Below are 26,657 nucleotides of genomic sequence, written 5' to 3' on the forward strand. Positions count from 1 at the left end.
AAGGCATGTTTTAAGAATCTCTGGCCGTTCACTAATATTAAATGAAGTTCAAGGAGACAGAAATTATATAATAAAAGACACTTTAATGTATACCATATGTATATCAGCAGAGCTACAAAGGACAAGAGAGTTATGAATTAAATAAAACACAGGTATAGCAAGTATAAAGAATAACAGCAATGTCAAACTTGCTTTGGAAACTTCTAAGATTAACCCATAATACCGAGTTAACTGGTACAGATATAAAGATATCACTATCACCAATAAGCAGAAAAGATCTTACTTCACTCCTCAAGACTAAAACCCTCTGTACTTCATCATCATTTTAAAATACATCCTCACATGTAGCTGTAGGCTAGCTAGACCTTTTACAAAGTAGTCAGCTACCATTCCTCACTGGTCAATGTTCCTGAACTTGAGTCATCCAGATGAGTTTAAATTGTAATCTTTTTAAAAGGGAGGGAATCTAGGGACACTAGGGTGGCTCAGTCAGTTAAGCATCTGCCTTCAGCTCACATCATGATCCCAGGGTCCTGGCATCAAGTCCCACACTGGGCTCCTTAATCAACAGGGAGCGTGCTTTTCCCTCTGCCTGCTGCTCCCCCTGATTGTGCACTCTCTCTCTGACAAATAAATAAAATCTTTTTTTTAATTAAATAAACAAATATTAAATAAAATAAAAATAAAAGTATGGACTGAATAAAGTAGGGACTTTAGTTAATTTACAAAAGGGAAGATGGGCCATAAGAACACATAAAACATTTTTTAAAGTGACCAATAGGCTATATAGCCTTTCTGCCTCATTCTGATTTTTTTCTAGTTAGTGAATTAAATAATCAGATCCGATAGAATTTTGGACATTAGTTCCAACTACAGAGAACAACCAAAGTCATGGAAGACTGAGACCAAAATGTCACCTCCTCCAAAAACAAGTCATACAGCTGCTTCCTAGTCTCTGCACACCCTACTTTCTAATCCTTGTGTAAAAACTACGTGTAAACCAGATTTATCTGAAGTTTATTTCATAACAGTGAACTCTAATAAAAATACAGTGAGAACATTTTATTTGACCATTTATATCAACTATTCACATAATTAACTATGTGTGGCTATCTTATCCTTCAGAAACATCAAGCCTAAAAAAGAATAGTCATTAAAAATGAAGGTGATACTTAAAATTTCTGACAGAAAACATAGATGACTTGAATAGCCGATTCAAACACATTTAATCAAAACATGCCTAAGTTTATTCTGCAGCTATAGGGAAAAAAACTGTAACATAAACAATACTGTTCTGGTGTGGGGAGAAATAACATTATATTGGGAATGATCTTTCTGACTAGAAAAGAGTATTTAAATTCATGCCTTTATTTATCACTAGAGATAGTCTGGGAACTCAAGCTATAGAATTAACTTCAAACAAATCTGAAAACACATATCAAAGTTTTTAAAATTTGAGGCATAAATTCTATTTTTCTAATATCTCTTAACAGTCAACTATAACAGACTCTAGAACATGTGCCTAGCAGTCATAACAAACTTCCTGTATTATGATTGGGGGAATTTAGCCTTGCCATTCCTCATTCCTTAAAAGAAAACAAATAAAAATCAATGCCAAAAATAAAATGGAAGGATTATTTCCTTTCCCAACCATGAAGCCATGAGTTAGTAATTCTGATGAACACCAGAAGTCTAAATTTTGAGTAGCTATACCTGTGATGACAAGTACATAGGGAAGAAGAAACGGAATTCCCATGATCAATGAAATGTAAACAGTTCACTGAGTGTTACAACAGTTATACTCAAACTCAGTTTAAATTAACTAAATGCTAAAAACGTGTACTTTGATTAAATGTTGGAAGCATGCCATAGTGAAAACCAGTGGGCTTTAGAATCAGAGAGAAATGGGTTCTAGTTTATTAAATAATCTTTGGACAAGTCAACTTCTCTGAGCCTTGGTAAACCTCTCATTAATAAAATGGGGATAACAATGCCTCAAGAGCTGTTTGGTACATATTAAATAATATAAATCAAGCATCTAGTACAATGACTGTTACAAAGCAGTGCTCACTCACCATTATGCACCCTCACACTGGCCTACCATCTTCTGTCACAATCTCTCATTTAGTCCCTTTTACAGAGTCCTTTTCTCAATAGTGAACTGACAAATGTATCACTGGCTCTCAGAAAGGGGAAAAAAAAGCCCAAATTTTCAGCTTTGGTTTAAAGCATTGGCTGATTTCTGCCATGTAAATATTCCCACTTGACTGATCTCAGGTAAGAAGCATGAAGTCAACTGAATGCAGAGTTGGAAAGAGAGGCACACTAGCACACGGCCACTCTCTGTCCCATTACTCTTCTATCCTCTCCACAACACCTTTACATTTTGAAATTATCTTGTTTAATTATTTAGGTATTGTCTGTCTCCCCTGACAGGAATATAAGCACCATAAAGGCAGAGACCTTGTCTATCCTATTCTCTACTGTGACCTCAGATTAAAAAAAAAAAAAAAAGTAATTGGAAAGATTTCTGAAATTAAGGAAACTGAAAAGTATTTAAAAAAAAAAAAAAAAAAAGACGACTAATTCAACCAAAGCACTCACACCCTCAGCTCCAGTAACATTGTTCCTTTTGTTTGGAAAAGGAAAAAGGAATAAACATGACTGTAACTACCAAATGCTTAATTTAAAGAGCTCAGACAATAAAAATGGGCCAGGCACAGCAAGTTATATATCAAGAACAACATTTATAGATGTCCAGCTGAAACACCATACTTATAACCCAAGGCAGGCAATCTTACCATTCTTAATAATGCATAGGCAGTTCTTTTACGGTCATAGAAAAGGAAAACAAATACTACCGTTAATAAATCACATATTACCATTTTTTTATGTTTTATTAATCAGGCTTGTAGGCCCAACCTCCCATACCTTGAATTTACTTTACCTGTATGAATTAACATCCGTAAACATTCTACAGAGTTGTGATAAGCTGCTTCATGAATTGGCATCCATCCCCTGTTATCAGCAACATCAATGCTATGTCCCTTTTTGAGCAGTTTTCTTAAGACTTTAACATTGCCTTCCCTGGCAGCAAGTCCAACCGCGGAGCATGTAGCAGAGTAAGCCTCTGTAAAATCCATTCTTCTGACCAGTCTACAAAACAAGACAAAAAGAAAACACTATAGACAATAAAACAACACTGCACTCCTAGAGATTAGCAGATCAAAGCAGGCCTGTCCTGCATCTGTCACAGACTGCTGAGGAAAAGCCTGAGGTGGAGAAAGCGACCTGTCATGCCACAGCCTCTGCTAGAGTCTAAACCAGGAAGTGTCTCTGGGGATTTGGGATTCCCTGCAATGTTTTTATTAAAGATATCAAGAGTTTTAAGTGTTCTATCATTCTACTGGAAATGTCTGAGCAGCTCCTTCCTGCAGGCTTCTGCTCCTGTTCATACCCACCAAAGTGCATTCACTGGAACTCTGTGGATGAAGGAGCTAAACACATCCAGTTAATCCCAAACATGTACTCTGTTAACTAACCGCAATGCTCAGCCTCAAGAATTAATTTGTAGTCCTCTCCAGGAAAAAGCTAACCCCCAAAAAGCTAGAAAAGGAATGAACAAAGGAAAAAACAAAGATAAGTAAAATTGTAGTTTTTCTCCTGATCCTTTGCAAAAGGGGCTACACATTTATGTTTGCTTTCCTTGATCAAACAGTCCCACTGATGGAATATACTGAATATACTGAAACGAACAAGAGCATCATAAAAAAATGAGTCCATCTTTCCTATACCAGCCCAAAAAGTTCTTGACAGCATTAGTGTCTCTTCCTCATCATCTCCCTCCAAAGTTCATTCCATGTTCCCCCAGTATAGCTCTCAGTATATGATAGCTCTCACAATGACAGCTTCTTGTTAATCACACCATGAGGCTAAGTTGAGGATTCTCAGGGGAAGAGTTACCTCAGGAGGGCAGTCCCTCTCAGTAAAACTCCTAGCCCAGCCTTCCTGAGTTTTTCTAATGATCTTAGGAGGTCGTTCAGGAAATGCCAACATGTCTAGTCCAATACAAGTGAAAAACTTTCTAGAACCACATTCTAAATAATTTATCCAGAAAATGAAGGTTTAAAAGAAGTTAAGGGTCGCCTGGGTGGCTTAGTCGGTTAAGCATTTGCATTCAGCTCAGGTCATGATCCCAGGGTCCTGGGATGGAGCCCCATGTCAGGCTCCCTGCTCGGTGGGGAGTCTGCTTCTCCCTCTCCTTCCGCGGCTCCCCCTGCTTGTGTTTGCTCTCTCTTTCTCTCTGTCAAATAAATAAATAAAATCTTTAAAAGGAGAAGTTAAAAGAAAGTACACAGCATTTCCTGTAGAAAATTTAAATTTATCCACGGTCACATTTAAATATAAAGCTATAACTGCATAAGTTGATTCTATAGTGTGCCAAACAGCTAACAGTAGCTATAGATTAATCTGATTGGATCAACTGGTCCCTTACTAGGAAAGTGAAGATATTTATTACAGAACATTTAATTATGCAGTTGACGGTTATTTACTGTGCACCAACTAGCTAATCAGCAATGTGGCGGATATAAAGATGACACAGACTTATTTACAGTCTCATAGAAATGATAAATACATGTTATTCAAAACAAAAGGAAGAAAGTGTTCCAAGAGAAGTACAGATGAAGAGCCCTGGGTAGTCAAAGAAGGGAGAAACTATTTCAACTTGTGAGGGATGTGAGCTGGGCCCTAAAGTACAGAAGGATCTGACAAAGAGAAAAAGGGCAGAAGAGCATTCGCAGGTAGAAGAAACACAACCAACATTATGTAAATGAACAAGCAAGGGTGAAGAAGGGACAGTGAATAAGGGAAACAATCAGTTCACTTTGGAAGGAAGATTAGCTAAACAAAGAACAGGAGGAAAAGGAGCTTACAGAGGTAGCTGAAGGCCAAACTGCGGGGAATCTGGAATGCTAGGCTACACTTCGTTGAAAGATACTAATTTCCAGCTAAGGCCATTATGTCCAAGTTCCTCAAAAAAGAACAGACCACATATTTATGGCAATTTATGGCATATTCATGTAATAAAAAAAAAAAACTGTTTCTATGTAGGAAAAACACAAACATTCATAAGAATACCCCTCCAAAGACATTAAAAAACAGCATTTGAGTAAAAACAAGTATGAATCCCTTTCCAAATTTTACTGGCTTTTCTCACAGTTACAAATAATATTAATGGATCTAGATTAACAGGCAATAACCTGAAAAAAAAAAAAACCATCAGAACTGGTAATATCTTTGAGCTTAAGGGAAGAAGCAGCCAAAAGAAATGCATTTTAATAGCAGAATCACTCCACTCAACCCTTAATACCAACATGCATACACTCTGCAACATCTCCTTTTATAAAAATCTTCGCATGTTCTTAACTAAATGAGAACAAGGTCAAACAACCAAATGTGATGTATAAACCTTAAACGGATCCTGGATGGTGAAAAAAGTATCAAAATATCAGCTACAAAAACCAACTGTGAGACAATTAAGGAAATTTGACTACGTAATAGATATTTGATGATGTAATTTTGTTAGTTTTCTTAGATGTGATAATGGCATTATGGTTATTAGGAGAAAGTCCTTATTCTCTAAGTATTTAGCAGTGAAAAATAACACATGTAACTTACTTCAAATGTTTTAAGATTAAAAAGTACATATAGAGAAAAAAAAGCAAAGTAGCTGGCAAAATGTCAATTATTGGATCCATGTGGAGAGTATATGAGTGATTACTATACTTTCCAAAAATTTCTTCTGTATGTTTGAAATTTTTCAATTTCTTAAAAGTTCAAATAATACTCTTTGAATCTGGGTTTTTTTTTTTATTCTTTTATGTAGCTAAAGACCACGAAACAGAAATCCTCAAGAAAGAACAAGAAATTTGCTAAAGCTTCTCTTTTCACACACAGAAACACAGCCATGCTGGTCCAAGTGAGTTTCCTAAAAAATATTCTGCAGCAGTAGTTCTAACCAGCAGGTCTTAACATTTTTTACAATCTTGACCTGTTGGAGAAACTCATTTAAAGCTATAAAGCTTCTCCCCGAGAAGAATGCACACAGACCGCAAATTCTGTATACAATTTCAGGTTCCACATATCGCTTCCAAAGCCTGTGCATGAGGCAAGAACCTTTGCCTACCCTTTTCTGAGTGAGCTGCTGAGAATACTAAAGATGAATAAGGTCGTTTTGCGTGTAAAATTTAAATGTGAGTTGAAACAACTGTAGCTCTTTCGCAGACGTAAAAGTTCTGTGGTAAACTTTCTGCTTTATGTGAAAAGCACACATGCAGAAGTCTTTGGCGTTAGTTTGTTGTTTGTTTTGTTTTGTTTTGTTTTTTGTTTTTTGTTTTTTTTAAGTGTAAAGCCAAATACGGCACTCACAGTCTGTGCTCCTCTGGCTACTGCTAAATTGGCAGAAACCCAGTTTTCAAAGAACAAAATGTCCTCCTACATGCCAAACGCGGTGCCCGTATATCTCTTCCCGGTATCTAGACTATACCAGCAGCGACTCCAGGCGCTTCGCTTCTCCTTGTACCGGTTCGAAAGAAGCGGACAGTTCCAATCTCAGAGCCACAAATCCCAGGAAAGGATTGTGGATATTGTAGTCCTCCGCACACGCGCACCAGAAGGTTACGGTGCGTTGCAGAGACTACAAAAGAATCCATTGCTTAGCATACGGAAGGTTAATCCTTGATACTCTAAGTAACGAAACGAAATAATGCTGACCCAGTCGGAAGACGCCCCTCGAACTACATGTCCCAGTGTGCTTTGCGCTCCCCAGCACGCCGTGAGACCACTGCGCCTGCGCCCGCCCAGCCGGTTACTTGCGTCGGCGAGGCTGCAATCCCCGCTGGTGTCGGTACGGTAGAGACCACAGCAGAGGGTCGACCGCCGCCGCAGCGGAAGAGCAAGGGAAGAATGTGGGTTTTTGGTTATGGGTCCCTGATCTGGAAGGTGGACTTCCCTTATCAGGACAAGATGGTCGGATACATCACAGGCTACAACAGGCGCTTCTGGCAGGGAAGCACCGACCATCGCGGGGTCCCCGGCAAGGTGAGGCGCTAACCAGTCCCCCCACCCTTACTGCCCTCGGAGCGCCGCTCCCCAACTCCTGGCTCAGCTTTGCTGGACGTACACCCCTACGTTTCTGAGGGATGAGCAAGTGGGTTAGGAATAAAGCTGTTGTATCTGTCCATTTTCCTCGGCCACCTGCCCCCTACCTCTCTCCCAAACCAAGGGCACTCCTTCCGAAGCCACTTGAGACGCGGGTGGTTAGTTTCTTGAGGAAGCAAGAAACGTGGGCACAAGCACACAAGCTCGCACAAGGCTTACGTGCTGGGAGGGGGCCCCATCTCTTGGCAAGCTCTGCCAAAAAAAAAAGGCGGGAAAATCAATCTTGGCGGAGTTGAAATACCAAAATCAACGTGCACATTCAACTTTTTATCAGTTAAATTTGTTGGCATTTCTGCATTCTGGCCGACTTTCATTGGTTTCAGTTTAAACGAGAGTTATTTCTGGGTTTTCTTTGTATCTTTCCAAAGGTTTCATTTTATGACACCTAAGGTCACAGAAGAACTAGTTTCCAAAATTATCTCCGGTTATTAAGGAGCCTACTTTGATCACTTACTTCGGTTGTCAGGTACCGGCAAAGTTAAATGAGTTCCTGGTTTGTTACTTGAGTAACACAGTACCAATTACTGTATCCAGAATTATTTGAATGTTTCTCGTCTAAATTATGGATGTGAAATATAAGTTCTTCGATCCATTTTTCAGTCATACAAAGACATTCCTCCCAAAATATGTGTACAGAGAACTAGTAACAGGTCACTGCTTATGCAAATCAGCCTTGTATTGGGCGCAAAACAACCAATCCACAAGGAAAACTAAGTTTTGGGTAACAATTTGGATACCTTAAATACGTGTTTTAGTTAATCTAACTTTTGGAAGGGTACAAAATGTTATTGTTTATATGTTCTCTAAAGTACTCTGGAGAGTTATATGAGCTTGTTTACTGTTTTTTAAAAAAGAAATTAGGGGCGCCTGTGTGGCTGGCTCAGTCCCTAAGCGTCTGCCTTTGGTTCAGGGTCCTGGGATCCAGCCGCACCTCAGGCTCCCTGCTCAGCGGGAGCAATCACACTCCCCCTCCTGCTTGTGTTCCCTCTCTCGCTGTCTCTCTCCTTGTCAAATAAATAAAATCCTTAAAAAAAAAATTAATATTAGCCAAAAAAACACAATATATAAAATGCTAGAATCTGGCTTTAAGGTAGGTAGATTATTTGAAAACAGGGGAGTAATTTAGGGCAAATGCACATTGGTAAGCCAACAGAAACTTCATGGCCAAAATTTCTTCAAGAATGTTATAAAGCAGGGGCACCTGGCCGGCTCAATCGGTTGAGCATGCAAGTCTTGATTTCGCAGTTATAAACTTGAGCCCCTCTTTGTGTGTAGAGATTACTTAAAAATAAAATATTTAAAAAAAAAAGAATGTTATAAAACAATATTTAAGACTTTAAAGAGTTAAATAAAATGAAACTTGTTAATAAAACTTCTAAGTGAAGTAAAATGCCTTTTGAGTTGTCAGATATGAACACTTGAAACTTCTATTCTGAAGAGAAAAGCCTTAACCCAGTCTCCAAATTTTAACGGCTAAGTGTTAAATGCTTACAAATATGGTTTTGTTTTTTGTTTATTTTGTCTTGTTTTTAGAGACAGAGAAAGAGCATCTGCGCACGAATTTGGGGAGGGGGGGAAAGAGAGAGAGAGAACCTTATTCCTGCAGCCTGCATGTCCAGCACAGAGCCCGATGAGGGGCTTGATCTCACCACCCTGAGATCATGACCTAAGCCGAAATCAAGAGTCCTACGCTTAACCGACTGAGCCTGGAGTCCCATAAATACGGTTTAAATAGCATATTTTACTACTCTAGTTTCTTTTTTTTTTTTTTAAGCTTTTTATTTATTTGAGAGACAGAACAAGAGTGAGAGCAGGAGCAGGGGTCAGAGGGAAAGGGAGAAGCAGACTCGACATACTGCTGATCCCAAGACCCCAGGATCATGACCTGAGCCGAAGGCATACGCTTATTAACCTGCTGAGCCACCCAGGTGCCCCTACTACTCTAGTTTCAATCAAAATGTATGATGCGTCTGTTGTATGGCACACTGAGATATGTACACTGTCGGAACAGAACAATAAGAAGTTGTCAATGCAACAGCTCATGATTCTTTAAAAGAAGAAAGGAGCTATAAAAGCCAGTTGTTTTTTTTTTACTAAAATTTACTAAAATATAGGGCAGGTAAGTTAGGGGACAGGGAGACTGCAATGGCTAATAGTTTTACACCTACTTTTATTTAAAGGATCCATCATAGCAAATTAAAGGAAAGTCTAAGTAACAAACGATTTCTAAGTATACTGTTCTGTTAAAAAAAAAAAACTGAAAGAACATTATTATTTTACTAAACATTTTTTATTATAGTGGATCACCAGCTTTATATAAATCTTAACTGTCAAACAAGAATACAAAAGGCTACAGAGATAGCCAGCAAATTAGAAGAATAACATGGATGTTTTATAGGACTATGTTTTTTACAGCAACATATGCTCCTAGTAAGTTAGTCATCATTACATATGAAATGTGATATTATTAAACAAATGTTAGGCTCATTTCCACACACTGCAATGTGACATTTGTGGGAAAAATACCAAACCTACTTGCTTTATTCAATTATGCTTTCTTTTTAGCTTCATTAAACTTTAATTTCTTCCTAAGTTTTATTAAGCATCTCATTTATATATAATAAAACTGGCAGCATCTCACCAAATTAAGCATTTATTTAAATGTGAATATTTTTTCACAGCAGAGAGAATATATTTCAATTTCAAAAAGAGGAATCATTTTAACACAAGAGATAATCGTGAACATTTACTAGATCTAGATCAGAAAAATTACTCATTACTCAAAGCACCCATAATGCCCCATATTTCACAATATCCTCCAATCCTATCCAGCTTCAAAGACCCCTTCTTTAGTTTCAATCCCCCAAAAAAAGCTTTCATGTGATTTACAAATGTACACTGGTCCTCAATAACACCTATTTATTTTAGGGACAAAAAGCTTAAGCTTTAGAAAATATTTCCAAGGGACACATGGGTGCTCAGTTGGTTGAGTATCCGACTCTTGATTTCAGCTCAGGTCATGACCTCTGGGTGGTGAGATCTGCACAGCCGGCCCCCTGCTCAGTGGGGAGTCTGTTTGAGATTCTTTCTCTCCTTCTCCCTCTGCCCCTACCCCCACTCGTGCTGTCTCTCTAAAATAAATCAATCTTTAAAAAAGAAAAAATTCCCAAGTAAATTTATCAGTAGTGCCAAAAGTCCATTTCTGTATCATCTGTAAGTAGTCACGGGGAATCCATTTATTGCCCCTTAAAATGATTCCCTATGTTTTCTGTTTCAAGTGCCACCACCTCAAGTCCAGGACTTTTCTACCACTCCCCCCTCTCTCAACAATTACTACTGAGCACTTACATATACAAGTAGGAGACACCTATGCAAACAACAATACCTGACAAGTGCCACAGGGAAGTGAATAAAAGGAGAAATGAGAGTTTAGGAGAAGGAGCTGCTACAGAGTTGCCTGGGGAGTCAGCCAAGCCTTTACGGATGGAATGGCAGGAGGATAACCCAGAGATACAAAAGGAAGGGCATTCCACATTGAGTACTGGTATATACAAAGATATGAATGTTTGTAAAAGTTACAAATAAATCAGTACAGCCTGAAGGGGAAGGTGGTAAGAAATGAGGTTTGTAGTTAAGTCATGCTGAGGAATTTTTATTTTCTACTGTAGAATATTACAACCCTGAAAAATTCAAAGCACAGGAGTGAGTGGCCCAATTTTTGCACTAGAAAGTCATTCCAGGGCCAAAAAGAGAACAACCTGAGGTAAACAAAACTAGAGGCAGGCAGGAGGTCCACAAGGAAGCAACTGAAGGATGCAAAGGCACCAGATACAGAAGAATCAAAAGACAGAGCTACCAAGAATTGATGACTGGGCTGGACAGGAGGGGAGACAAGGAAAAGGGGGGTACAGAACTTGTCACCTGGACCACTAACATTTCTTACTCAAGAGTTTACTTCCTTCCTACTCTAACTTGCCTACTACACACTTTACCACTCGATCTTCCCCAAACACTTCTTTTATCATACCAGACATGCGCTCCTCAAGTGCTACAGTAGCTCTTAATTTCCTATTTCTCCCACATTTCAATGGCTTCTTATTTTCCACTGTCCCCTAACTTCACCTCCACTGCTTGGCTCTTCAAATCCGACTACCCTGTTTCTCCAGTTATCTTTCTGAATCATCTTCTCTATATATTGGGAACATCTGCTAAAGTCAGACACTTCGCCTGTGTAGTCTTGCCTCTAGGTCTACACTTGTGAATTATGCCCTTTTGCCAGAATTTTGTCTTCCTTTCTGACCACCCAAGACTCAGAATTCTTACTGCACTCATACCACATATCTTAGCCCTTAAGTGTTCTCCACTTCACATGTTAAGTTCATGTTCCAGAATTACAATATAAGCTCTTGAAAGCAAGAATCAAGGTTTTATTTTCTCTACAACATAGCTAGGTATTCAGTAAATAGCTCCTAATTCACTTTGAAGTTGAAAGTAATATGGTAATACCTACATCAATATATGTATCCTCATTGTAGCATTTTCTTAAATAGATGACAAGTCAAATCTAAATGCCCAACAAAAAAAAAAATGCTTAAATTACAGCTCACTGATGATACAATATTATGTATGCCATTATTAAAATGTATGAGAAGGCTAACAAGAAAATATAAGTAAGTAAGAAACATAATCCAAAATCCCATGTTTTCCATTATTACAAATTACCTATAAAAATAGACAAAGACTAGAAAAACAGCAAAGAAGATGACACAAATATCTGAATGATTTATGATCACTATGTGCCAGAACAGTGGGCAAATATATTAAAACAGAAATGTTAAAATGCTTACAATTCAGCATTCTCACTAATGATGCTATCATGTCGATAGATACATAGCCTTTGGCACTAGGTAGGAAGTGTACTTAAAAAAAAAAAAAAAAAAGGCAAATTCTCAGAGAGCTCCAGACCTACAGGATCAGAAACTCTGGGACTGTGGCTAAGCAATATGTTTATCGACCCTCCAGATAATTTTGATCTACACTAAAGTTTGAGAATCACTTCCCTGTTAGAGGAAAGCACTCTGGAAGAGCATGTTTGTTCCCTAATAAAACTATAGGAATCTGACCAGAACTTTTATTTACAATTGCTTCTCCCTTTGCCTTTTATTTTAGATGAGCCTTAGTCACAGGTGTGTCTTTTAATATATCAATTTTAAGTGAACATAATATAGCTAATATGCACAAATTGAAGGGTATTTTCTAGAAAGGATAAGGTATATTTTCTTAATTAATCCACTTGAAAATTTATCATAAAAGTGCTAAGAAAGTGTTTAGTATGAACAAATGAAATTAAAATATTCCATGTCAGCAATAAATTGCTAATGCTCCGTTAGTTGAAAACTGATTCAGAAAAAAAAATTTTTTTTTTTTACTTTTTTTAAAACAGCCTGGAAGAGTTGTGACTCTTGTTGAAGATCCTGGGGTATGGTACAATTATTCTTTTTTGTATGTCTTTAGTCATATAAAACGTTGAGATGTTTCTCAGTGTTAATAATCAATGCAATTTTATCAACAGTGAGCACAGACAGTTTGAACACTAGGTCTAGAATTCCTCTCTGTATTTGTTGTATTTCTTTTGAACTGTTGGGAAAAGTTGGAATGCAGACTGCAAGGTAGACAACAAAATAAAACCAAATGGCATGTAGTCTCATTTTTTTTTTCTCATTTTTCTTTTCTTATTCAGTTTATTGACTAAGAATTAATGGAGCCAAGCCCTCAGAAAGCCAGACTGCCACTAAGAATCAAATGGAACCCTTGAAACTCCTCACATTTGCTAGGAATCTACTATTCTCAGCAAAAATCCCACTCAGGAATTATCACTTTCTTTATTGCCTAATTTTATTAATAGCATAATAGGTTTTTAAAGAGGTTTGGAGCACTAGAAAACATAATTACCTGATAGTACTCTGTTTCTTAAATATTTTCATCATTTCATTGATGTATAGATACAAACTTTGATATTTTGAAGTCAAGGATTTAACTTTGGAAAGAACTTTGATATACAAAAAACAAGCAGCTATCAACAGCACATGAATAACAGTGAAACAGTGAAATGAAATACTTTGATAATTTGCATTAGGAAAAGCATACACAAAAATGGCTCCAGGGTGCCTGGCTAGCCCCATTGGTACAGTATTTGACCCTTGATCTCAAGGTCCTGAGTACAAGCCCCATGTTGGGAATGGAGCCTACTTTAAAAAAAAAAAAAAAAAAGGCTACAAACTGGTAACTGTAACTCTTAATTAAAGCTAATATACAGCACTTTGTTTCTACAGAATGTTAAATTCACTCAAGAAGATATTTAGCAACCTAAAGTTTAATTTTTAAAGTTAATAATTAAAGATTGTGAATAAACTAGAAAATCTATACTACAAACTAAATCCTGCTTATATCACAGATATTTTATTAACACACACACACACACAAAACCTTTGCAGCCAAAATACATTGTTTTTATTGATACTTTGTGAACAAACTAAACAATGAAGGAAATCAGCATTTTAAAATTATTTATTTTGAATAATTTATTTGCACACTAGGTTACTTATCATTGTTTTAAGTTTTTTAAAATTATGTCTTTTAACTAGTGGGACTGCAATTAAAAATATCAGGTGTTCATTTGGTCATTAAAAATAGAGTTCTAAAGCTTTAAGTCCATAAACATTTTGCTAATGGTACGGGCAGTAGTTTCCAAACTGCTTCATGGAGTGTTGTAGCTACTCTGAAGCCTACGTGAGGGGATGTAAGTGCTGTGTGCTGGCTGGAAGGGCTTTGATATCCCAACCTGCTTCAGCTAGAGCTCAGCATCACTTATCTTTTTTATGTATCAGGTGTTCCCTTGTTTGCAGAAAGGGTTCTGTGTTTTAAAAGCTTTGTAAGAAAGTAATCAACTACTTAAGGCCATAGCAAGTTCATTTTACTTGTTCATTTTTTTCACTGCAGGAACTTTCAAATATCCTTTGTAAATTACTCCATCCAGAATACTAAATGTCAGCCTCTTTTGTTGAGTTTGTACCTCTCGGTGCACTTTAAATTAAGCAAAACTACACTGACTTCTAAGAATATACAAGATACTTTCTTAGAGCACAACATATCTTCACCTATTTTAGCCCTGTAAATACTAAATATTATATTTTCATTTTTCAACAGGGTTGTGTTTGGGGTGTTGCTTATAGACTGCCAGCAGGAAAGGAAGAAGAAGTAAAAGCATACCTTGACTTCAGAGAGAAAGGAGGCTACAGGACCACAACAGTCATTTTTTATCCAAAAGATCCCACAACAAAACCATTCACTGTGCTGCTATATATTGGAACATGTGATAATCCTAATTATCTTGGTCCTGCACCTCTAGAAGACATTGCTGAACAAATTTTTAATGCTTCTGGTCCAAGTGGAAGAAATACAGAATATCTTTTTGAACTTGCAAATTCTATGAGGAACCTTGTGCCAGAAGATGCAGACGAGCATCTTTTCTCTTTAGAAAAATTAGTAAAGGAACGTTTAGAAGGAAAACAGAACCTCAACTGCTTATAAAGACCTAATCGCTGACCTTTCCAAACAAGCAGAGCTTTTAGGCTTCAGAAAAAAGCTACAGCTTCTTGCACGCTGGCAATATGATTTGGAAACATGTTTACTTGAAGGTCTTATTTATTTTTAATGTTGTAGTCAAGATATAATCAAAATGTGCAGTTTGATTTCATGTATCCTGAAACACATAAATATTTAAAATACTGGGATACAGTTAAAAAATTCCTAACTATGATATTGATCACTTGCTCATAGGAAGTGAGTTCTTTAGAAAAATACAATGAAGGACTCAGTCCAGAGCTTTTTTTTATCAGAGTAAAAATAATTCTGTTGTTTCGTATCACAATACTATTTTGAAGTTGTAGAGAATTAAACCAAAGTCCAGTAAATATAATAAGGTAATACCTTCAGTATATTCCTATACAATAATTGTGTAACCATGGTTTAAAATATACAAGCTTAAAATAATGTGTAATTAGAAATATATGGTAATTAGACAAGATTTCAGCCTTCATTGTCAATTTCCTTGTTCAGGTATTAAATGAGACCCTTTCCAATGTAAGTCAAAAAGAGTGGCATTTTTAATATAAAAATTTCCTTGGAATTATAATGTACTCTACCTCTCCTTTTTTTTGAATAAATGCATTTTACTACATGGAAAAAAACTCATTCGGCTAAAAAGGCACAAATTACATTATACAAATCGTGTCCACTAACAATGTGGTGTGTCATTCAGTCACTTTGTATGAATCTTATACTGAAACTTGAAGAGAGATGGCCTTTCCGATATTACAAATTAACAGAAACACAATATAATGAAAGTCTGGTGTTTGAAGTGGCATTACCAGATCATTTGCTACACAGCTTTTTTCCCCTTCTTATATCTTGTCACCAAAACAAAGGCTTTTTGGGGTTTTTTTCAACACTTAATAGTGTCGATGATGCTACTCAAATAGGAAAGTTCAATGTGCATTATTAACTCATGTACAATTGATCTTGATTCTAATCAAGATAATTTCTGATTATAGGTTCCTTCTTTCTCAATAGGATAGTCTCAATAAATCTTATAAAAAGAATTTCAGTTTCACATTAAATTTATTATGAAACTTAATAAACTCTTCAAACCCCAGCATAACTAATAATTAATACAGAAAATTTTCACATTAAGTTGTCCTACACAGTAGGAAAAGTAGTCCTTTCCATGTTTTTCTTATTTATTAACACCTAACTTGGTAATTTACTCAGCTATATAACTATTTTAAATATTTTCCCAACATTTTCAATGTTAGTTTTCCAGGAGGCATTTCACTTGTCCTGTAAAACAAGAAAAGGACCTAACATTCATTAATGAGTATCTCATAAGGATATGCTAGGCACTTTACACCTGGAAGCATTTTCTAGGTAACTCCTCTGAGCTTGTTTCCACAGTACCTTGCACAGTTACACACACGTTAACTAGCAGAAATCCAGGTCTCTCTCACTCTAAAACACAAGATCTTTCTAGAATGTATTTAAAAACCCACCTGAGCTTCACCACCCTTTTTTCAGGAGGTAAACAAAATTAACTTTTGGATAATGAAATAGTATGTAGCTTGTTACATAAAGATGTTAAGAGTTAATTTTGATAGATGTATATCGATTCCCACAAATATAATGAGCCAATCCAAGATTCACATTCTAGGGGCGCCTGGGTGGCACAGCGGTTAAGCGTCTGCCTTCGGCTCAAGGTGTGATCCCGGCGTTATGGGATTGAGCCCCACATCAGGCTCTTCCGCTATGAGCCTGCTTCTTCCTCTCCCACTCCCCCTGCTTGTGTTCCTTCTCTCGCTGGCTGTCTCTATCTCTGTCGAATAAATAAATAAAATGTTTAAAAAAAAAAAATTCACATTCTATAGCTCAGAATCATGTAGGTGAATTCAGAAATATAGCCTTTCATTTTTCAAACAAACCTAAGTCCAAAGGAGTTTGGGACTCCCCGAAGTGATTCTTCTATCATTTCGTACATAATTATTACAGAATATAAAGGGCAAGAGATAACTTGGGGATCCCCATTTATATGTCTTTCTAGGCTTTCAGTTACAAGTTAGACTAGAAAATGTGTGACATATTAATTACATATGGTGTACCATAAACATTTATAGGGAGGCCATATTCCAAAGAGCTCAGAAACAGGGATATTTATTTTCACTGGGATGGGGAGAAACATGACTAAAATGGAGAAGTTAAATAGTACTTTATTAGAGAGAAGCTAGGATTTGAAGCCTCCCAGCTAGGAGGAATCATAAACAGGTACCAAGTTACCTAGAGGCTAACATTTTTGTTAGCAAAACTCTCTCTGCACTTTGAAAGCATTTTCTCTCATTCCTCCCTAATCACACACACAAAACTCAAGACTCTCCCTCCTCAGAGTACAGCTACTAGTTAAGTTTCAAGTTTAAGGAATTCAGAAAAAGTATGAGTGTAAACCCTGCATTGGGAAAGAAACTTTTAATATAAATCTCTAATGGAGTAGATTTTTTAAAGTAGGTCTTTCCACTCCTACTGCAGGCCACTATTAGGTTTCCCTTTCCCACTCTCTGATCTACCACGAACAACGGTAAGTACCATCCAGACACCACCTCCACAGATAAAAAGGTACCAGTTAGGGAAACAAAGGTTTGTGATGGCAACTCCGAATACGTGAAAGTACGAATGTGACCCATTTCTTTAAGACGGACTTTAAAAATTTAGCCATTGTCTATAGGATATGCATTTCATCTTAAAAAGGAATTTTATTTTCTACTAATAAAGTACCTGAAATGTGTTTTATTTTACATCTTGAAAGTGCTCGTTTAATTTTAACATATGTAAAGCATTATGCAATACCTGATGTAATAATAAATATTACCTAGTATTACTTTACATTATATATTCAGAGTACATGGGTTTAGCATCTCTTTGAGACTGATAATGATTACGATCATGCCTATAATTTAAGAACCACATTTGGTCTATTAGAAATTTTTCAAACATTTTATAGTCAACATTTCATTCCATTATATTAAGATTTCTCTTTTCCATGGATACATAGCTTTTAAATTATAACTCTGGAACAGTTGTGAATATCAATGCATCATACTCCTGTAATTTATCATCCCTGATTCTTTCAAAGTCAGTCAAATGATGGATGCACTTAAAATGCCCTCTTATCACATCATGTTAAAATCTACATATCAAATATTTCAATTATGCTTATCTTTTCTCACTAAAAATACTGTGACTATATTTTCTATGTATTTATTCATCTCTCAACAATCTATTTTTCTGCATTTCTAAAGCCTTAAAATAAATTCACTCTTAGCATACATTAGAAACGCAAAGATTAGTGGGATGATTTTTTTTAATCCTGTGGCTGGCTACTTTTCAAAGAATTTTAACTTCTCAAGAGACAAGTACTAAAATTATTCTTCTGTATGTCAAGATTATATGATGAAAATAAGTTTTATTGCATTTCAGGTTTTTTTAATTCTTAAGGTTCATTTTCCCTTTCTAAAACATATACTCAGCACTAATCTCTTGGTGGTTTCATTTAATTGTACTGAACCTTCTTGTCTTTGTAAAAAGTTTAACAACATATATAAAAACATTCTATTACTGGAAAAACGTTGGTTTTTCCAGTTACAGAATGGATTAAAACCATTTACATATACACGGTTTTTCCAGTTATAGATTATACCCCTATAATTTCTTTTATTCTGCCAATTTTACTATTTGCACAGAATTCTTTAACTACAATGTTCTATTTCCCTATCAACTACTCTTAATGCCCCTCCAATCTCCAATCTACCTTTGCTCTTACTGTACTCACGGAATCAGTGTAGTCCCCGGTCTCCAATGACTCTTTCCTGATTTAACCCAAAGATTTCGGTTTCACCCTTTACAAGTCTGATGTGCCAGACACTAGTAAGCAAGCATCTCATTTCACTGAGGCCAAAACAGCAGAACATTTCATTGTATTCACATCTTAGATTGTTTATCAGATACACAAACTCACAAGTCCTGGGTTTCAATTACCAACCTTCCTAAGAAAACTTCCAATCTTCCTCAAATTCTTCATGACTCTATGTATTATATGTAAGGTATATCCAGTTGAGCTACACAAGCACCTGAAACTTAGCCTACTAAAAACAGAATTCATCTCTTTTCCCAAGGAGAAAAATTTTGTCTCACATTACCTCCCTGCACATGACACACATTAAATGTTGAACAACTGTTAGAACAGAAAATACAACAAACAGGTTTAAGATACTCATCAATTTACAAGCTTTTAGAGAAAAATGAATGATTCTTCCCAATATACACAAAATCTTAGCCTTTTTTTACGAAAAACATTATATAACATTTCTTAGGAAGTCAAAGAAAAGTTAGCAGGGAAGCACTGGAGCCTATCTGTGATGTGGCTTGAAATATTACATGATGGTAAGATCTATCCTTCAAGTATGAGCTGGAAGATTTCTTAGCTAAAATGCGAACCTTATAATGTAGCAAGAGCCAGAATTTCTTACATCTTCTCCTTACCTCCAATCTCTTTTCTTCTTTCCAATACATTCTCTACGCTGCAAGGAGAATTATGTTTCTAAAATATGGAAACTAATTTGGCCAATAATCAAAAATGCCTCCCAAAGCATACTAAACAAACTTCAAATTCTTTAATATGGTATTCCACTATTTATAATATGGTGTCAGCATATCTGTCACATTTCACTTCCCACTAATGTACCCCACCCCATGCTCCAGTCACTCCATCCTCCTCATCCATTAAGACCCAGAAAAAATGAGGGACTTGTGATATGTGTCAAGCAGTAACTATGCACTAAGACTACCAAGATAAAAAGAGTTCCCAGCTTTCAAGAACCCCATTTGGGGGGTGCCTGGGTGGCACAGCGGTTAAGCGTCTGCCTTTGGCTCAGGGCGTGATCCCGGCGATCCGGGATCGAGCCCCACATCAGGCTCTTCCGCTATGAGCCTGCTTCTTCCTCTCCCACTCCCCCTGCTTGTGTTCGCTCTCTCGCTGGCTGTCTCTATCTCTGTCGAATAAATAAAAATAAAAATCTTAAAAAAAAAAAAAAAGAACCCCACTTGACAGGGGCACCTGGGTGGCTCAGTCGTTAAGCGTCTGCCTTCTGCTCAGGGCATGATCCCAGCGTTCTGGGATCGAGCCCCACATCAGGCTCCTCTGATGGGAGCCTGCTTCTTCCTCTCCCACTCCCCCTGCTTGTGTTCCCTCTCTCGCTGGCTGTCTCTCTGCCAAATAAATAAATAAAATCTTAAAAAAAAAAAAACACGTTTGGTGGAAACACATACAACCAAGCAAATCAATGTTATTTAGCATAAAGGCGGTGACAAAAAATACAAGCAGGATACAGAACAGCAAATTATTAATTCAAACTAATAAGATCAGAGAAAGCCTCATAGAAAAAAATAAATAGCTGTTCATGGATCAAAGAATAATAATTAACCTTATGTAGCAAATACTATATATACCAAAATCTATTCCGTTGATACATATATTAATTCTCATTTTCTTAGATGATGAAAATGAGAGACAAAAAGGTTTAAGTTAAACATAATAATAACTATCATTTATTGAATACTTACAACATACCAAGCACTGTGCTAAACACTAAAAAGGAACAAAATGGAATTAAGGCTCTTAATTTAAAAAAAAAAAATTGTGAGAGAAGGCAGCTTTCTCATTTTGTACCTCCACTGGTAAGTTTTTTAAGATTTTATTTATTTATTTGACAGAGAGAGAGACAGCCAGCGAGAGAGGGAACACAAGCAGGGGGAATGGGAGAGGAAGAAGCAGGCTCCCAGCAGAGCCGGGAGCCCGATGTGGGGCTCAATCCCAATCAGGCCCCGAGGAAGACGCTTAATGACTGAGCCACCCAGGCGCCCCTCCACTGGTAAGTTTTAACCTCAATAAGATTCTTTCCCAAAATAGAATAAATTAAAAGGATAAAAAAATATGATAAAAATGGGGCGCCACTGGGAGCCTGCTTCTTCCTCTCCCACTCCCCCTGCTTGTGTTCCCTCTCTCGCTGGCTGTCTCTCTCTCTGTCAAATAAATGAATAAAGTCTTTAAAAAAAAATGGTAAAAGAAAAAGGATTCATTTAATTACCCATACCCTACAGTCATAATGTTTTAAATTTAAACAAAAGTTTGCTTTGTCCAATTTTCTCAACAGCATTAACTAATTTATTCAACAAATAATCTATGAATTATCTACTCTGTATAAGACAAACTAAGGACAATTGTTTTCCTCCACTTCCTACCAAAATTCCTCTAAAACGCATTCATTCATTCTAGAAGAGAGAAAACAGATGGGATTATTTTGGGGATCAAGCCAGTGCAGAAAAACTGCAGTCTTGAACAAACATGCACACACCCACAAGAAGGCTACACCCATGGAGAAGACATTCCTGCCAGCAGAGCCTGGAGAAGTACCAAACCTGGAAACAACAACGAAGAGAGAGCACAAGCGGTCTGTAGGATTAAAATTGGATGATTATAAATAAATAGAGAAATAAATAAATAAACCAAATAAATAAATGAAATTAGGATAATTAAAAGATGTATATGGAACAGCCAACCCAAACCTCTTACTCCATTCCTTTACACAAAAATATCAGCAATAGTGTTGATTTCTAGCTAAAACCATGTTTGTTTCTCTTAATTTAACAATCTACCCTGAAAGCATTAGAGCATCTTCATACTCCCTAACAAAACCTTCCTTATTTGGACATAGGCTGAGGGAGAGGAGGGCGCAGTTCTTTTCCTGCATTTCACCCATGGACCCTAAAGTGAGGCCCAACAATTGATACTGTGCTCAAGAATCATTAAAAAAAAAAATTTTTTTTAAGGAAAAGCAAAAGCACAAGAAAAAAGGATGAAAATAAACAACTGACCTGAAGGAAACACAGCTATTTCTGGGAATAGAAGATAAATGTTTAAAATTTGTAAGTGAGGGGCGCCTGGGTGGCACAGCGGTTAAGCGTCTGCCTTCGGCTCAGGGCGTGATCCCGGCATTATGGGATCGAGCCCCACATCAGGCTCTTCCGCTATGAGCCTGCTTCTTCCTCTCCCACTCCCCCTGCTTGTGTTCCATCTCTCGCTGGCTGTCTCTCTCTCTCAAATAAATAAATAAAATAAATAAATAAAATAAAATAAAATAAAATAAAATAAAATAAAATAAAATAAAATAAAATAAAATTTGTAAGTGATATCCTAAAAGAAATTCATGAAGGCACTGCATCATTAAAAAAAGAGCACCTGCAGGCGTGCCTAGGTGGCTCAGTCAGTTAAATGTCTGACTCTTGGTTTTCACCCAGATCATGATCTTGGGGTCTTGGGATCGAGTCCTGCTTCAGGCACTGCACTCAGCAGGGAGTCTGCCTGAGATTCTCTCTCTCTCCCTCTGCCTCTCCTCCTGCTCATATGCGCGCGCGCACACACTCTCTCTCCCTAAAATAAATAAATCTTAAAAAAAAAAAAAGACCAACTGCAGTACACCTGAAACAAATATAACCATTTGTTAACTACAATGGAATTAAAAAAAAAAAAGAGCAGCTGGGAACTATGGGAATAGAAGAAAAAACTAACGTTTTCTGAGGTCTGAAAAAAGAAATTAAAAAGGAGAACTGATAATCAAGAAAATGGCCATCTTGGATAGATCCTCCATATTACTTAATTTTTTTTTTCTTTTTGTCCTTTTTCTCAATTTGGAAGAATCTCTCTAAATAGAATTCCAAGTAGAACAGAGAAAATGGCGAGAGAAATAATAGAAGAAAATTTCCCAGAAGTGAGCAAACAGAACTCATGGACTGCCATGAAGGACACATGAGAAAGGATCCACACCTAGAAACACTCTCATAAAATATCATAAAACCAATGATAAAGAAAAAGAGTCTAATAAAATCTTCCACATAAAAAAGCATATCACTTTGGAAAAAAGAGAACCAGACTGGCATTAGGCTTCTCATCAAATAAACCAAAGGCTAAGAGGCAAAGGAGAAATGTCTTTCAACTCTTGAGCAAAACAAAATGATTTTGAACTATGAATTACATTCCCAATTAATTGAGAGGGCAATATAATTGTATTTTCAGATAGATGAAGCCTCTGAAAATTAAATTACCTGCTTTTTATCCTTTCTGAAAATACTATTTGAAATTAGTTATACTTCAACGACATGGAGAAAAAAAATCTGAAATAAAGGAGGACATGGAATAACACAAAACAGTAGTCTTGACCCAGATGACTGATAAGTGAAACCCCAGAATATAGATATGCTACAGACTTGGAAAGCAACCAATATATATTAGAAGAAAATGTTTGAGAGCTCAATGTTTCTTCAAGACCAAAATTAATTCATTTTAGCAAACAGAGCAGTATTATTAGGAAGATAATAGGACACTTTAAGTGGCAGGGGATTAATACACTTACATTACCTTCTCTGCAGTTTCAATTACACCTCTGGGTTTTTTAAGTGAATAGTACTTGCATAATTATAATATTTAAACAGTTTGTAGGTTTTCAATATTTAAGAATCAACCCATCAACAAAGCACAGAAGATGAGAATAAAGTCACAGAATGTAGATATTATAAACATGTAGTAACAGTAGATTGCAGAAGTAGTGAAAATGATAATAAAAGCTAACACATATTACATACTTAATATATAGGAGGCATTATGCTAAAAAAAAACAAAAAACAAAAAAAAACCCACCTTACATGTAATAATTCATTGATAACAAAACGATAGCACTGTGGCCAAAAGGATGGGTTCAGGAGCCAGACTGCTTGTAGTCTGATATCCAGTCCCATTGCTTACCAGTGTGATGGCCTTTGGCAATTTGCTATATTTCATTAATACATTTATCTCATTTTATGACTTCTGAAATTGAGAGGAGTCTCATACTCACTGGCATGTCATAAGTTTAACTGGAAGCAGTTACTTTCTTAGCAGTACAGAAAAATAATAGTGAGCTTTAAAAGAGATGGCAAAAGGGGATTGTTATAGTTTAAAAGAGACTAAGACAACTGAATGCAAGGCATGACTTTGATTGGACACTGAAAGGGAAAAAAGGTAAATAAATTGTAATAAATTGGTAAATAAATTGTACTCTTCCAAGGTGCAAGAGTAGTATACGTCTTGGGTTATATAGGAGCCTCCTTTTCTTAGTCACTGACTTTTTTCAATGTCCAGGCCAGTGGTCCTGTACAAGATGCCACATTTGGGATTTGATTACTTTCTTAGGTTTGGCAAGAATACAACATACGTATTGCTGTACACCATTGTTGTGGTATACCTTGGTTTTAAAAATTCATTCTTGTAGAAAATTCTTTGCAAAAACTTAAAAATATAAAGCATGGGATTAAAAAAAAGAATAATGCTAGCCTGGTTTGAAATCAAATGTCCACTCTCCTTTTTTCCCCCTGTACCTAAGAAACAAATACAATATTCACATGTGCACCTGTATATTTGCTGGCATTCTGTCACCTGTGTTTGTGTTATATTTTAACCAAAAATGTCTGAAGGCCAAAAGCTTTTCTTTTCCTTTATTTTTCCCAAAATGTGCATCCCAGTTCTCTTATATCTTCTTTCTTATTACTGCAGAGTAAATTATATTCAAAGGAGGAATTGGAGGGGAAAAAATCAGTAGTGGAAATGAAAAGAAAAGGACAATTATGTTCTTAGGCAGCCTCTAGAGTAATTAGTGCTGCACAACCTCAGACTGCACACCAGCTGTTCAGTTGAGCAAAGAGCTTTGTTTTTACTGGTTTTGCCCTTTCTATGTCTAAATGAGAAACAATAAAGAGATTTTGGGGGGCGCCTGGGTGGCGCAGTCGTTAAGCGTCTGCCTTCGGCTCAGGGCGTGATCCCGGCGTTATGGGATCGAACCCCACATCAGGCTCCTCCGCTATGAGCCTGCTTCTTCCTCTCCCACTCCCCCTGCTTGTGTTCCTTCTCTCGCTGGCTGTCTCTATCTCTGTCGAATAAATATATAACATCTTTAAAAAAAAAAGAGAGAGATTTTGGGTAACTTTTAACTCAAAGCCCAACTGTTTGGTTCTCATTTGTGATTCATAAAAATTTGGATACTTTTTTGCTCCATACTTTATAGAGTGTGGCATAAATATATTAACTTTACGTGTATGTGAATTATATTAGAATATTGTTTTAACTTATATCTCAGTTTCCTCATCAGTAAAATGGGGAAAACAGTAAAACCTACCTTTGGGTTATTATGTGGGCTGAATCAATTAAATAAGTTTATATCTATTAATTGCTTAAAACAGTGCTTAGACACAATAACTGTACATGAATAAAATAAAGAAACTGAATCATTTTTAGTTCTTACATTTTACCATTTGTTATTTTCTCCATTTGAAGGATAAGAAAACTGAGCTCTAAAGAGGTTAAGTAACATTCCCAACGTCAGACATGTGGTTAGGTGGTAGAGCTGGGATCAGAATCTGACTGGCCTAACGCCTAAGCCTCTGCTCCTAATCACCTCACTATTCAGTTGCACAGTTTGTATATAATTATTTATTCAGCCATAGCCTTATTGTTGGAAAATCAGATATCCAGAGGGTTGTTTTTTTTTTTTGCCACTACAGATATGAAACAATGAATATCTTTGTACCTACATTCTTATGTATCACGGCAAATCCAAAAAGTAAAATCACTAGGCCAAAGGTTTACACATTTTTAATTTTAACAGAAATTATTAATTTTAAAACATTTATTAAAGCAGGTCTATCTTTCCCTTTTATAGTATCTGGATTTCCTATCTTACTAAAAAATGTGATCTCTACTCCAGTTACACAAATATTCTCCTAATCTCTTCATATAGATAGATAGATATATATTTAACTCATTTACAATTTAGTTTTTGTGTATTTTATGAAGAGGAGATCTAGTTGGTTTTCTTGTAAATGGATAGCAAATTATACTAGCAGCATTTATTAATTAAAACATCCTTTTCCCACCAGGGTGAAATGTCACCCTTGTCACATTTTAAACATGTCATTCCCAAGCTCCCTTCCTGTACTCAAACCAAATTACTTTTGATCTCAATAAATCTTGGGCTCATGTTTTTTCATCCACTTAAAATAGGCCTTTCCCAGCTCTGTAAATCCAAATCCTACCATCTGTTAAGGTCCAATACAAATGCCAGGACTACTTCAGTGGTTTCTACCCTTCCTTCCTCTCATCCCTCACCAGAGGTAATCACCCCCTCCTTTGAATGTCCACAATACTTTATCTGTACAGTACTTCTCTAACAACACTTCTCACTCAATTTTAATATTATTAGTTACGTATGAGTCCTACCTTCCTTTCTAGGTGGTAATGTTTTGATGGACTTGATCTATATCTACATCATTTTTATAGCACCCTTAGTACTTAGGACAGTGCCTTCAAACCATATTTGTTAGATGAATAACTACACAACTACACAACTTTCTTGATCCCTCCCCAGGATCTGTAGTTCTGCAACAAAAATTGCTCCATTAAGACTAACTCCCTTATATGCAGAAAAGGGTAGCTTTGCCAAACAAAGGGGAATTTTTCCATAATCAATGAATCAGAAAGTTAAAATAACTGAAATTTAAAATTGCATATACTGTACTGTGTTTATATGACAAAAAGTAAAAGCTTATTAAATGAAGTAGTGTTGACTTTTTTCAAAATAACAATTTCTAGGCAACGATGGGTTTAATACTGATTCAGAACAATCTTCTACATATCTATATCCAAATCCTCTAGGATGATAACCAATGTGCATAATAATAACATGAGTACAAGG

The 26,657-nt window shown here is 36.4% G+C and overlaps 2 protein-coding genes across 7 annotated transcripts in view; one reads left to right on the plus strand and one right to left on the minus strand.

The window, feature by feature from the left end:
* The window catches only part of ASB3 (ankyrin repeat and SOCS box containing 3), a 101,523-nt gene that overhangs the window by 70,767 nt on the left and 4,099 nt on the right, over nucleotides 1-26,657 (minus strand). For 3 of the 6 annotated variants that reach the window (XM_045787968.2, XM_087863395.1, XM_087863394.1), the window contains exon 2: nucleotides 2,948-3,156. In XM_045787968.2, coding sequence (XP_045643924.1) covers nucleotides 2,948-3,143 — 196 coding nt within the window. In that variant the 5' untranslated portion in view covers nucleotides 3,144-3,156. Of the gene's footprint in view, nucleotides 1-2,947; nucleotides 3,157-6,429; nucleotides 6,453-6,499; nucleotides 6,739-26,657 lie in introns of those variants that run through there. The other 3 variants (XM_045787964.2, XM_045787963.2, XM_045787966.2) reach the window with 3 other exon arrangements.
* CHAC2 (ChaC glutathione specific gamma-glutamylcyclotransferase 2) lies at nucleotides 6,855-16,645 on the plus strand. Its single transcript, XM_045787971.2, has 3 exons — nucleotides 6,855-7,101; nucleotides 12,665-12,700; nucleotides 14,428-16,645. Exons 1-3 carry the CDS (start codon nucleotides 6,967-6,969, stop codon nucleotides 14,809-14,811), a joined length of 555 nt encoding a protein of 184 aa, XP_045643927.1. The 5' UTR covers nucleotides 6,855-6,966; the 3' UTR covers nucleotides 14,812-16,645.

The sequence above is a fragment of the Ursus americanus genome, chromosome 7 (assembly GCF_024610735.1).
Source record: "Ursus americanus isolate L20-20 chromosome 7, mUrsAme1.1.p, whole genome shotgun sequence".
In the NCBI taxonomy this organism is placed as follows: domain Eukaryota; kingdom Metazoa; phylum Chordata; class Mammalia; order Carnivora; family Ursidae; genus Ursus; species Ursus americanus.

Excerpts from the sequence above, each read along its gene's own strand:
- CHAC2 (XM_045787971.2), top strand. The coding sequence starts at position 6,967 with ATGTGGGTTTTTGGTTATGGGTCCCTGATCTGGAAGGTGGACTTCCCT. Across the intron at positions 7,102-12,664 it reads ATCGCGGGGTCCCCGGCAAG|CCTGGAAGAGTTGTGACTCT; the intron begins GTGAGGCGCTAA and ends TTTTTAAAACAG. Across the intron at positions 12,701-14,427 it reads CTCTTGTTGAAGATCCTGGG|GGTTGTGTTTGGGGTGTTGC; the intron begins GTATGGTACAAT and ends ATTTTTCAACAG.